General features: G+C 36.3%; 1 protein-coding gene across 1 annotated transcript in view; it reads right to left on the minus strand.

Moving 5' to 3' along the window:
- The window catches only part of kst (spectrin beta chain, non-erythrocytic 5 kst), a 179,625-nt gene that overhangs the window by 6,781 nt on the left and 159,194 nt on the right, over positions 1-13,650 (minus strand). Inside the window, exons 74-79 of the mRNA XM_089643731.1 lie at positions 13,067-13,275; positions 12,707-12,806; positions 12,067-12,148; positions 6,276-6,348; positions 4,481-4,638; positions 3,186-3,614 (exon numbers count right to left, since the gene is read on the minus strand). Coding sequence (XP_089499857.1) covers positions 3,186-3,614; positions 4,481-4,638; positions 6,276-6,348; positions 12,067-12,148; positions 12,707-12,806; positions 13,067-13,275 — 1,051 coding nt within the window. The remainder of the gene's footprint in view (positions 1-3,185; positions 3,615-4,480; positions 4,639-6,275; positions 6,349-12,066; positions 12,149-12,706; positions 12,807-13,066; positions 13,276-13,650) is intronic.

Here is a 13,650-nt window from a genome sequence, read left to right on the forward strand (position 1 = left end):
TGCCAGTAGCCGAAATAACAAATTGTAATATTTTTATAGTCTGAGAATGCCAAATTCTTTTTTTCTCATTTCCTAAATCTGTGTATTATCTTATTTTTTCAAACAGATTTTTTAATATTACAGGAATTTGGAATACCGACATCAATGATATAAGTTATTTTTTTTATTTTTGTCATGTAATACTATATCGGGTCTATTATGACTAATCGTTCAGTCTGTTAGTATACTTTTATCATAATATATTTTGTAAAATTCGTTTTCTAAGAATGAATTAGGTTCGTATTATATTATATTTGTATAATTATACAATCATTATTATTATAGTTCTACCGCATTCATCATTTTGACAAATTCCTGTGGAAATGAGGGAAAAGTCGTCTTCATCTCTATCATCGATCAACCATGACTTTGAGACAACTCTGTTGTTGAGAAGTGAAAGATTTAAGTACATAAAGAGGACTGAACTTGACTTGAGATGCTTCACAGCATCCCAAAGATGTGAAGGCCCTGGCGAAGTGTAAAAAAAGCAGATTTTATAATCTGCACGATTTGCCTACCAACACCGAGATACCAATAAATGGACGGAGAAGTCAAATAATAAAATGATTAGTTCTACTACATATACATATGCATATCATTGTATTATTTGTACCACCATATTCTTCTGATATTAGCTATCGTTAGACATTCGAACACGCACTTGCATGTGAACTTGAACGTGCACACTTTTCAAGTAGCAATGTAGATTTTTTTCTATATTACCGAATTCAAAGCTTTTTTAACCAGACTCTTCAAAAACGATAGACAGAGACACTGTATTAATTTTTTTTTTAATTTCACTGGAATTTTCTTTTCTGAAGTCTAATTAAAAGTTTGAAACGTGCTGTACTCAAGCAATGCATCTGACTCAACTCTGGTTGCGATACCTATAGATACATAAAGAAACATGAAATGTGTATAAAAATAAATGTTAAGTGTAAAAAATAAAACCACCGCCATATCTAAAATTCTACATAAAAATTGCACATTACAAAGCCATTTTGAATTTGATAAGCTGAATTTTTTTCTTGCCAATTTTTTTTTTTTATAACTCTACTTACGTTTATTAATCTACTTAAGAGTATTAATCAACTTATGTTTACTAATCTAATTAAGTTAATCAATCTAATTAAGTTTATCAATCTACTTAAGTGTATTATTCCACTTGAGTTCATTAATCTACTTAAGGTTTTTAACCTACTTAAGTTAATGAATCACAGAATTTATATTAATCTACACAAGTTTGTTGATCTACTTAAGTTTATAAATCTACTTATGTTTATTAATCTGCTTAAGTTAGTTGATCTACTAAAGTTCATATATAAAGCAATTTACAGGATCAAAAAAAAGGAACCATCCACTAAGTCAGTTTTGTTTGTTCCACTGAACACATAATCCCTAGAAGTGAATTCAAAGTGTGATTTGAAAGAAAAGCGATGTCGCCAGATATGACCTTTCGACTCTGAAGCTCCAGACGAATGAAATCAAATATCAGTCAAATTTGAGCAGATGTAAGGAAAAAATAATTTATTTTACAGAACACTTTTATTGACCTATTTCTTCAGTGGTTTGTTCAGTTCTAGTCTGTAACACAGTCCTGATATGAATCCACATGACAAGGGGACTAAGGTCGGGATTCACACTTAACGTAAAGTTTGATAACTATCAAATCGACTATCAGCGCCATTTTTATTTTTTTGTATATTTAAACGGTCTCCGTTAGACCCTGCTTTTCAGCACGTTTTTGATCAAATTAACAGCTGTCAAGCATAACGGTCAAAATGCCAAGCATAACAGTCAAAATGTGGAGCATAATGGTCAAACTGTCGACCACAACGGTCAAACTGTCAAGCATAATATAAAAAAAAAACAAAATGGAGCTGATTGTCAATTTGACAGTCATCAAATATAATGCAGTTTTAAACACCCTAACCCAAGAAAGATCATTTTAAAGACCGCACACCGATAGTAGTTCAAACTGGTTCAGAACAGTTCCCTTCGCAGTTCCCTCTTACCCTGAAGTAGTCCTACGATACAGAATCTCTTTAAAATGATTCTACTACAGCTGGTTATTCTAGTTTATTGCGACTTAGTAGATTGCTCCAGTATACCAACGATGTTACACTTGACGAAAAATATTGAAGAATGCAGTGTTAGAGACAATTTGTTTTGACAATTTGTTTTGACATTGTGCGTGTGTTTGTGCAATCTTCAAGACCCAGGTTCACTCTTTGACACACAGAGCATCCCCATAGATGACAAAGGCTCCGAGAAAAAGAGTTTTCACTGATGGCACAATATAAGGTGTACAATAAACAAATAACTGAAGTATATTTGAAATTTCAACTCTCAAGTCTTTGACAGGTCACAATTAAATTGATTGATATTTGCAATTTCATTACAATTATCATCTGTTCAGTGTATTAAAGAAGTCTCTATTTATCCCTTCGGTACTTGTCTCTACTCAAGTGTTTTTCTTGTCTCTATTATCTCTCCAGTGTTTAAAATGAGCTGTTCGGCTAATCTTTACTTGTATGTATCTACCCAATGCTTAGAATGAGCTGTTCGACTTATCTTTAATTTTATGTATCTCCCCAATGTTTAAAATGAACTGTTCGGCTAATCTTTACTTGTATGTTTCTCCCCAATGTTTCAAATGAGCTGTTCGGCTAATCTTTACTTGTATGTATCTCCTCAATGTTTAGAATGAGCTGTTCTGCTAATCTTTACTTGTATTTATCTCTCCAATGTTTCAAACTGTCGAGCATAACAGTCAAAATGTGGAACATAATGGTCAAACTGCTAATCTTTACTTGTATGTATCTCCTCAATGTTTAGAATGAGCTATTCCGCTAATCTTTACTATGTATCTCCTCAATGTTTAGAATGAGCTGTTCGGCTAATCTTTACTATGTATCTCCCCAATGTTTAAAATGAACTGTTTAGCTAATCTCTTGTATGAATCTGAACTGTGTCTTGTTTCTATTGTCTCTTCAGTGTTTAAAATATCTCCACTGGTTCTTTCAATATTTCACTTCAAGTGGTACAATAGTGCTATAATAGTGCTACTGCTACTGCTACTGCTTGAAATAGAAAAGCAGACCACTTCCACAGATCGTGCAGAATGGTGTTTTGTTTCAACTGACCGTAATCACTGGCCGTATAGAAGTGCGCGGTCGACCCATCTTGCCAGTTGTTGTTGGGACCAGCATTATTATTACTGGACTGCCGCTGCTCTTGATGATGATAGTGTAGCTGCTGCGCGCTCGCTCTCCTAGGCCAATCCTCGTGGGACGCCTGTCCACTTAAGTGCGACGTCTGACCACTTAAGTGCGACGTCTGACCACTTAAGTGAGAGGTATGCCCGCTTAAGTGAGTCTGACCACTTAAGTGTGACACCTGACCGCTCAAGTGAGACATCTGTCCACTTAAGTGATGGGCGTTGCTGGGGTGGTTCGACATGTGTCCGGCAGAGGGCAGGGCGGGCGTCTGGTGGCTGGGGTTTGCGCCATGGTGGTGGTGGTCTGTCGGCCTCCGCGGCGGTAAGGACGCCGGAAGCGGAGGCGGCCGAGCTTCTAAAAGTGGCACGGCGAAATGGGTTCGCTCCACGTGAGTTTACATTTTGATTGTTTTGATACCGAGTCAATTGATAACAATAGCTCTAAAATTGTTGTGTAATTGATAAGATACATATATAACATTACTAGCAAATAGATATAATCAACCCAGCTTGAGGTGTTTCAAATTTCATCACATTTGATAACAATCAAATCCACTTTTAGGCCCATTTCAGCTAATGTGACTGTTATGCTTGATGACTCTTCACAACAAAAAGCTGAAATGGGCCGACAATTGGCGTTCATTGACGATTGACGGGGACCATTCATTTATCGAAAATACAAAATGGCACTAATCTTTGAATTGTGATGTTATGTGTTATGAAAGATTAATTGAAACACCTCAACCTTAATATGTCAAAGCCAACCATTTAACAAAATAACAACCATTCGTTCTTTATATATATTTATTAAATATATAAATATTATTATAGATCAATCTAAGACACCACAGACAATACATAAGCCATTCGACATTCAATCAATCAATCAATCGACAAAATATTTATAAAATAGACACAAAACAATAAACAACACGAAAAAGCAACTAAACAGACATAAACCAAACACTCAATATATTGAAATAATTTATACCCACTTATTATTAAATCAATTCATCGACACACACACAATCAATGAGAAAGAATCCAATTCATCAATGGATAAGCTATCAATTGATGCTAAATTAATTGATTAAAAAAATCCAATCAATCAAAAGACATACAATCAATCAAAAGTCATCCAATCAATCAAATGTCATCCAATCAATCAAAAGACAACAAATCAATCCAATTAGAAACAGTTAATGTGGGATGAATACTCACTCTGCGCTTGCGAGTTGATGAAGTCGGTGTTGATATCCCGGTTGCTACCACCGTATCGGGATTGTCCCCAAGAGCCGGTGGATCCAGGGGGGCCGGCCGACCCCGTTATGTCGGACATGGGCCGGCTGCCGTTGCCGATGGACGATTCCGTTTGGTGTCTGGATTGGAAAATATCAGAACACGGTAAGAATTGGCCAATAAGGATGAGAACAAACTGAATGCTGTATGCTGAGGCATATTTATGGTAAAACTTCAAATTATATTAAAATCTAAATATGGAAATAAGGAAAAATGCATGCCAGACAATGGAGTGACAATACGAACCTCGATGAATGGCAGTGAGGAAGGGAACTAGTAGAGAAAGGTTAAAAGTAGACTCAGTGCTTTAGAAATGACATCCCTGAGGCGTGTGTGTGGTAAAACCATGTAAAAAATGTGGACTGATGTAAGCGTACTGAGTAAGATTAAGAAAGGGACACATAAAAAGCTGTTTTTTTTTTCGATTTAGGGTGTTCGAGAAATCTAAGGATATTTAAAAAAAGATATTCAAAGCAGAAAATTTTAATTTGCATGCCAGACATCAAATATCGTACAAACAAAGCGATAAGTCGTCGACTTGCAAAACCCGCTCTAGAATTATTTGGAAATCTGTAGATGTCACTTTTAATATAACTTTTATGCTAATAAGGGTTTCGTTCAAATATCAGAATAAACTCCACGATAAACATTTTTTTCAATTGTTTTCTGTTTACCAGACAATGTATATTATTATTCATATATATTTCCAGGTCTACTAAAAAACGTGGAGTAAATAATACACGGCGCGTAAGGTCAGAGCAGTGATAAACTTGACTTATCATCATGGCGTTTGTTTGGTTAAAACTGCTTTAAACCAGGCTTGACGCCGGCTTTATCACACCAACGTTAAACGGGCCGTGTGAATCTAATTAGTGCGAAACTTTGTGTTTATATCAGTTTTTCCCAAGAATAGCTAACATTACCTAAAAAAATAAACAAAATCTTCCATTTGGGAGACATAAGTGGTTTTATTACTTCAACATAATCCTGAAAACACCCTTCACGAAAAACAACAAACAAAAGGTGTTTTTAAAGAAATAATGACCTTTACACTTAGGACGGGTTGTTTTGAAGAATTCGAACAATTCATCAAATTTCAACGTTCATTTTCCAGTTATTCGAAAGATTTTTTCAAGTTCTGTTTTTATTTTTTACCTGACACTATAAAGCAATGTAAATCTATGAATAAGGTTAAATATATGGTGAAAAATTGGCTTTCGGAAAAAAAAATTTACTTTTAATATGTATGAAAAATTGTATGGAAAAATTGTTGATTCTGTAGATATAAGATGTAAATTATAACTTATAAAAATGTATATGTAAATAAACTTTAAGCACCTGTTGACAAGCCAATTTAATTGGCTTAGCAGGACTTGTTTGTTGATATGTATTAACTATTTATTAAATAAATAAAAAAAAATAAAAATAAAATTTCAGTTCTGTCAAGCAACTAGCCTATAATCATATAATAACAGAACTTGAATAGGACTTTCACAGAACCCGGAAATGAACGTTGAAATTTGATGAATTGTTCAAATTCTCCAAAACAACCCGTCCTTGCACTGCTTCGTTAACTCAAATATCAACTCAATTATTTAACAAAAGAATCTACTTTGATTTTGTCTTAGTTTCATTTGCATAAATTAAAACAGGCAGCTGATGTTAAGGGGAAATTTCAAGCTGAAAGAATTTGGGCACCTCTGTGTGTATATCTCACCTGATTAGTATGTCTGTCTGATCCACCGGGGAAGCTGACTGCAGCCTAGGTGGAATGGCGGGTCTCTGAGACTCTAGAAAAACAACAACAACTTTTAATTAAGCAATTAAAAGAAAAACTATAATGGCAATTAATCCTTCAGACTTATTGCAAATTGATCATTCTTAAAGATGCTGTCAAGTCTGAGAACATGCATAAGTTTCCGCTTCTCAACAAATTGCAAATAAATGGGATATTTCTTTACGTATCCCAAAACTAAAAATTGTTTTTGAAAGTTTTTGTTTCTGAAAAGTGAAGAAATTGACTCTATGGCTAATATGTAGCTGTTTCTTCCTCAAACTGAAAAAATTAGCCTGGGGAGCTAAAAAATAAAGATTTTGGATTTAGATTTGGATAGTACCGTACTGTACCGTCTATATGCAAAGATATACAAGTGGCAGGCGCGGTCTGTCCATACATTCTGTGGATGCTCCGCATCTCTTACATTTCAAAGTAAAAAGATTTGGACTTCTAGCCGTAAACAGAAATACTGCAATTTAAATACTTCTACAGTGACCTTCAAGCGATTTTTTTTACAAACATTGTGCATATATACAGGGTGTATCGGCACTAACCCGACAAACTTTAACCAGCTATTCATTAGCACATTTGGAGTAAAAAATGTTATGGGCACTTTGCTGTCCGGTAGCATTTTTTTTTTCAATTAAAAACAAAAAAATTTAAAATTTCCACACTACATCACTGTCATTGGCATTGCGTTTCGTGTTCAACAGCTGTTATAAGCAAGTAAGCGTCTTCGCTCTTTCGCACACACTAAATAATAATAGTTAAAAATGAGACGAATGGTGCCGTGCCATTTCGTTGTGATTGTAGAAGTGCGCCAATATAGGTACACACGTGCATTATTCAACGGAATTCAAATAAAATATTTGCCAGATGGGTTTTCAAACTTTGACAAAGGATAAAACAGTGGTGACATGTGGTGAAAATATGAATAATAAATTTTTTATAAAAAAAAAACGTTACCGGACAGCAAAGTGGACATAAGATTTTTTACTCCAAATATGCTAAGGAATAGCTGGTTAAAGTTTGTCAGGTACGTGCCGATACACCCTGTATATATTTTGTTTTTATAATTCCTTTATTTTTCCCAATTTTTACATTAATTACATACAATATTATATAAATCAATACGAATAATGGGAACCCACTAAGGCGCAGCCTGTGCGTGGGTAATATATTTAAGTTATTATATTATTGCACCTAGAAATAAACAAACTGTGGGCATATAAAACAAAAACAAGATTACATTTTGTCTAAGCGGTTTGTATAAAAAGTGTTTACAATAGTGTATAGTGAAGTTATAAGTGTTTAGTGTAATATTAATTGATAAAAATTAAATAAAAAAAGTTTCAACTGTTGTATCGAAAAGCCATAATTTTAACTCTTTTAAATATTGAGGAAGTTTAGTAATCACTTGAATATTTTTCGGTAAAAGATTGAAAGTACCAGGTCCAATGAAACTGCAGTGTGTTTGCATTTGTTTTGTGTTCGTTTGGGGAGTATAAAATACATTATTATTTCTAATGTTTATTCTGTTTTCATTTATTTCGAATTTATTTTTGTTTTTAAAGATGTATTTCACAGTTTGCAAAATAAATAGTTTACGGAGACGGAATAGTTTAGATACTTTGTATAACTCATCTGTTGAAAATGTTCTTTTCCGACTATACATAACTTTGATGATTTAATTTTGAGTTGAATATTATGGTCCCGTTTCTGTGTACGCACAACGAACGAAACGATACAAACAGCGCGGTCAAGTCTAAGTACACATACATTCTCAAATACTGTGAAACGCGTAAAACACATGCATAAAATCAATAATACTGTGGTGTGGAAGCAATCTGTAAACCGTATCCAAAATACTAGAACGTACGTTCTTTCCGTGCACGCGCACTGAGACCCGAAAGCCAATATCTTCGTCAACTTTATACGATATTAATGACAGCAAGTCTTTAATGCTCATATGATAATGCACCGAATCGTAAACTCTATTACTAATCCATTGGATTGTATGCGCGCGCTGCTTTGACAGTTTGCTTTGAGCTTGAATACTGAAGTCCAATTCTTATTCAATATTATTAACCTGCGATTTACTATTTAATCATAATTTAAATAAATAAAAATGAATACCCAAAATAAGATGGATACTTTGCCAATGTGTAAATGATAATAGTGAATTGTGTGGTTGTATAATTGAATCATTAATGCGAAAAAGTTTTGTGTCTCGGCTATTTGCGGAAAAAAAACTTATTCTGATACTGGAAATATTGAGTTATGGAGCTTAATGGATTTATGGAGATAATTTTAGACGGTAGCTAATTGTATCTTGTTCGTGGGCTAGCGTCTAGATTTGCATATTTGATATCAAGTACGTAGTAAGTACGAGTATAAACAATTGATGTCCAGCATCCCTTCTACTAAAAGTCACCAACCGCCACTGGCAAGTGGGCAATGGTGATTTAGATTTGGATAGTACCGACTATATGTAAACATACGCAAGTGGGCAATTGTGATTTAGGGGGCATTTCACTATCTCTGATTATGTTCTGACTAAGCACTAATCCGCGGATTAGTCATTTTTTCGTTTTCACAATATCTGAATAACGCTAACGCTCGGGTTAAAGTTCGATTTGACTAATCAGTGCTTGAACCTCACGTTAGGCGCTATTCCTCGAATCAAAGATGGCGTCAAAACATTCCGAGTTTGACAGCGGAGAAGTGAGTTGAATTTCGTTGCGAATTATTATGGATACCGAGGTTTTTGATTTACAGAAGCAGGTGAAAGGGCGGCGATGCGAAGGCCGCGAGTTTTAAGAGCTCGAATGAATTTGAATGCTTGTATGATCCATCCTGAATTATTTGATTGTGTTCAAAATAAGAAACAATGTATTAATTCGACACGAATCTATCTAAAATGACCTGATAATCAACACAACATAACCAAAAAAATGCACACTTTGCTAGTAGATGGAGTAACTGCAAACATTTTGCGATGTTGCCAGACTATTTCGAGTGTTATCTATCCGGAAGCTCGGCAACAATGGTGAAACGGTCGCCGTTGAATAACGAAGTTATTCTGATCTTTAAAGCCAGCCAACGGCTAGCTAGTCAGATATTTAGCCCGACATAGTGAAATACCCCCTTAGAATTGGATAGTACCGACTATATGTAAACATACGCACGTGGGCAATGGTGATTTTTGACACATTCTTTTACATTTAAACTGGTGTTACATTTCAAATTTGAAGCACAACAAAAATTTGTAGGTAGGTACTTACTTTGTTATTATTTTTATGTGATGCCGCACAAGAATCCAAGCTGCCGCAGCCAGCGGGACTACGGCATCACCGATTAGGGAAATGTTGTTAGACTGGATGAACTGAGTAGGGAAGGGGAAGATTGGAAGTACCTGGCTATTAAGATCTGGTCACTAAACAAAGCTCTGAACGGTGGTCCCTCACCAAGGCCACACTGACAGTATCTTCCACTCTGGAACGAGGTGGAAATATACTAATATAGATTTCAATTTCTGATTGTGTTTACCGGGAATTGATCTTCTGCGTTTGGAGCGTTTGGTTATCAAACTTATGCACCAGCAAGCAAAACCTTTCGCATTGTTCCGAGTTCAGAGCCCTAACATGAACTCGTTAGCTCGCCATTGACGACCGCTTTGTATTTAAGATCACCATTCGTGTCCGCTCCATATCATCATATCATAGTCTAGCGCAGGTTAATTTGCAGGGAAGTTGTCTTGGTTGCGACAGAAAATGAATTCAGAAGATAATTCTTTCTGGTTACTGCTGTATTTATGTTAACCAAAAGAACCCCAAGACTAAATGGATCAAGGACTGATTGCATAAACGGAACCAATATCAGAGGAGGAGAATATACTGGAGAAATTATTTGAATGGATACATTCAATCTATATAAATAAAAATGTAAATGTTCGTTTCTTCAAATTCTAAAATATCCTAAAGTTCTGCACCGATTGCTATGAAATTTTGACACAAAGTTGCATTCGAATACGCGTGTGTTTTTATATACCTATATTATATAGATGTCACCTGTGACAGGTAGAAACATGCTTTTTTTGAAAAAACAACGCCATCTGTTGGACAAACATGTTTTATTTTAAAAACAGCATTTCTCTATCTATAAAAAAGACTAAACAATTTTATTTATTTATTGGTTTACATAATATGCTCCCATTCACTGCGAAATTAATAAACAACTGATGTTTTTATTGGAGCGCGATTTCAACATTGATGAAGAAAGGTCGGTGCGGCTGAAGCGGTGACTTGGATTTTAGCGCAATCTGACCGAACACTCGTTCACGGGCAGATTTGACGGTTATATCAATGAGAGTCATAAGGGTAGGTGTGAGGCCATAAGGGTGAGTAGCAGGGGGGTAGGGGTGGATTGGCATTCTGTTAGTTATTATGTAGTTTATAATTGTTGTTAACCTTTTGAATGCGTTAATTTGCTCCGTTTTATCTATACCCGTACGCGGTACATATTTTCAAATACCTATACACGCAATTAAATGTCAAATTATAGCATTCTGGCATGATTTATTGGACTATATCAAGGCTGCCCAACCCCAGGCCCGCGGGCCACATTATAAGTGGCGAATGAACGAATTATAAGTGGCCCGCGTGAAACATTTTCAAAAAACCCGCCAATCCGCCAATTTGAAAAAGTGTCGCGGGCCCGCGGTAAAACAAACAATGCAGCTTGCGCGCGGTCACCAGTGTTGCCAACGACGGCGATTTATCGCTATTTAGGCTACTCAGAACGAGAATCAGCGACGAAAAAAATCTAACCTGTTGAACTTACTTTTGAAACAAAAATACACCGGTTTTCGACATAAATTTTTTTGCGTCGAAATGGAATCCTGAAGCCACCCCCCCCCCCCATGGAATTGCTGTGGGGTATCACATATGATGTTCGGAATTTTTTCTTAGCGAAGTTCCGTAACAACCCCCCCCCCCCATGGATTTCAAATATTTTGTGGGGAGCACTCATTTAGATTTTTTTTTTGTGGGGAATTATGTTTTATAGAAATTCTCTAACAACCCCCCCCCCCCCATGGAAATAGGAACCGTCAGGTATTCAGTGGCCCGCCAGTGATTCAAAATCGTCAATTTCGCCCAACTGTTCAAAAGGTTGGGCAGCCTTGGACTATATAGACAGAACAGATTATTCTCCACAGTATGAAAACAAATCCTCGTGTGTCAACACTCTTAGATGTTTATAAAAACAAAAACATAAAATTTCATACAAAGACGTACCGTATCTTTTGAATGTGGTCACATGTGGCCATTCACTCGGCGTGTGTGTACTTAGGTGATAGACACAAGTGGGACACCATGATCACTTATCATTTTTAGTTATGAAAAGTTGTGAATGACATACTAGTACTAACGCCATCCGTTGACAAAAATGTAAAGGACTAAAAGGCGCGAAGAGGCGCACTTGATTATGGATCTTTTTTATGAAATACAATTTTATTTTTGAGAAATTCTTGTAGATGTCAGCATCGTGATAGTTCTACGAATGTCCAAGTGAGCAAGAAATACATTCCATAACAGTTTCCATATCAACTGTTATTACAGCCGCGTGTGAGTTTAGACTTTTTGCCGTAACAACAGTTGATACGGCCGCGTGCAAAGAGTTAACTAGTTAGGAGTAAGTAATTGGGTATAAGACGAGGAAAACATTTTACCTGCTTTGGGCGGAGTGTCAGGTATAGTAGAAGACCTAGGTGGTGCAGGAGGCGTTACTGGCGCATCTGATGAAGCATTCGACTGGAAACATGAAATAAAACACATCACTAAACAAACACACCTTCAACAATGCAGCGCTGATATCAATCCTGATGATCAGAGAGGCGTGCACTTTGGTTCATTTTTCCCATTCGGATCGTCTTACTAATTTTAATATTTTCTATCATGATCATTGATCTAAAACCGCACATTCTGAAACGATTCCAACTGGCTACAACGCCAATGTCTGGTAAGATGCCTGTCACGGAGGTTGAGCGGCGTAACATCATCGCCGCCATACTCACAAACAAAAACAAACTTGTCGTTTTGGCAGTAAATCAAAAAAGCTGCATTTTAAAACAAATTTTTAAAAATTATTCGTCAATATAAAAATATTCATTATTATAATTTGTTTTAGAAAATTCCTTACTGTGATGTGCCATTTTTAGTAATTACACTTTAAGAGCGCACTTGATGTAAGTCTAATGAGAAAAGTAAGGAAAGGAAAGCTTAGATGGTTCCCTCCTTCCGTTCCTCAAAAAGGAGCTGGGAGGACTTGGATAATATTTTTAAAAAGCGATCAGAAAGGTTGATTGTTACCTGTCTTGAAGCCCTATGTTGCTGCAGGATTTCCGCCTGCGTTCGCTGACGAGGTCTTGGCTCCGGAGAAGATGCCGGCGAGGAACTCGAGGATCCATTACTGAAAAAAGACAGAAAACATTAGATCCAGAACAAGATGGAACATAATCACTATGTACATGCCATATGACATACGAGTATAAATTAATTGAAATGATGACGAACATTACCGTTGAAGGGTAAAACCTTATGCACTAAAGTGGCGAGAGATAACTGAAGTGGTAAGTGAACGCCGAAGGGGTAAGTGATGGCTCAAGTGGTAAGTGATAACTGAAGAGGCAAGTTATAAATGAAGTGGTGCATGAATGATGAACGACTCACTGATGCAGCTTCTGACGTAGTGCCTCCGCCTCTCCATAGCTCAGAAGTTGTAGCGAGGGCGGCAAGCCAGCATGGAAGTCCAGCTTGGCCACCCAGTCCTGCAGCGCGGCAGCCGTGGTGCACGCAAACAGGAACTCCGCGCCATCTGCGCAGCGCAGTCGGAACACGTGCTTGCGCTTCGTGTAGTCAGAGGCCCTCTCGCATTCCGCCTGAAACATCAAACATTCAATTATTTCTTATTTTTCAAAGATAGACAAACATTTCCAAGAATAACCTTGTGCAATGATGGAGGACTTAGCTAGTAGAGGAGTGTACTGAAAACAATGTCTTCTTTCATTAATGACGAGTAGGCAAAGGGGCAAAGTGACAATACTCAATTATATAATATTTAGAGATAAACAAAATACCTAAGTGGACAATTTTAATGTAAAAAAAAGAAAAGAAAAAAAAATTTACCTCAAGACAGATAAGTCAAAATATTAATCTAAGATGCGCATGATTCCATTTGTATTTCTCTGTCCTGAAAGATGGGCCTCTTCAAGAACTAGATTCACTTTTACTTTCTTAAAAATACCCTTGACTCA

This window comes from Hesperophylax consimilis, chromosome 20 (genome assembly GCF_061612785.1).
Source record: "Hesperophylax consimilis isolate HC1 chromosome 20, BYU_Hcon_1.0, whole genome shotgun sequence".
NCBI classification, from domain to species: Eukaryota; Metazoa; Arthropoda; class Insecta; order Trichoptera; family Limnephilidae; genus Hesperophylax; species Hesperophylax consimilis.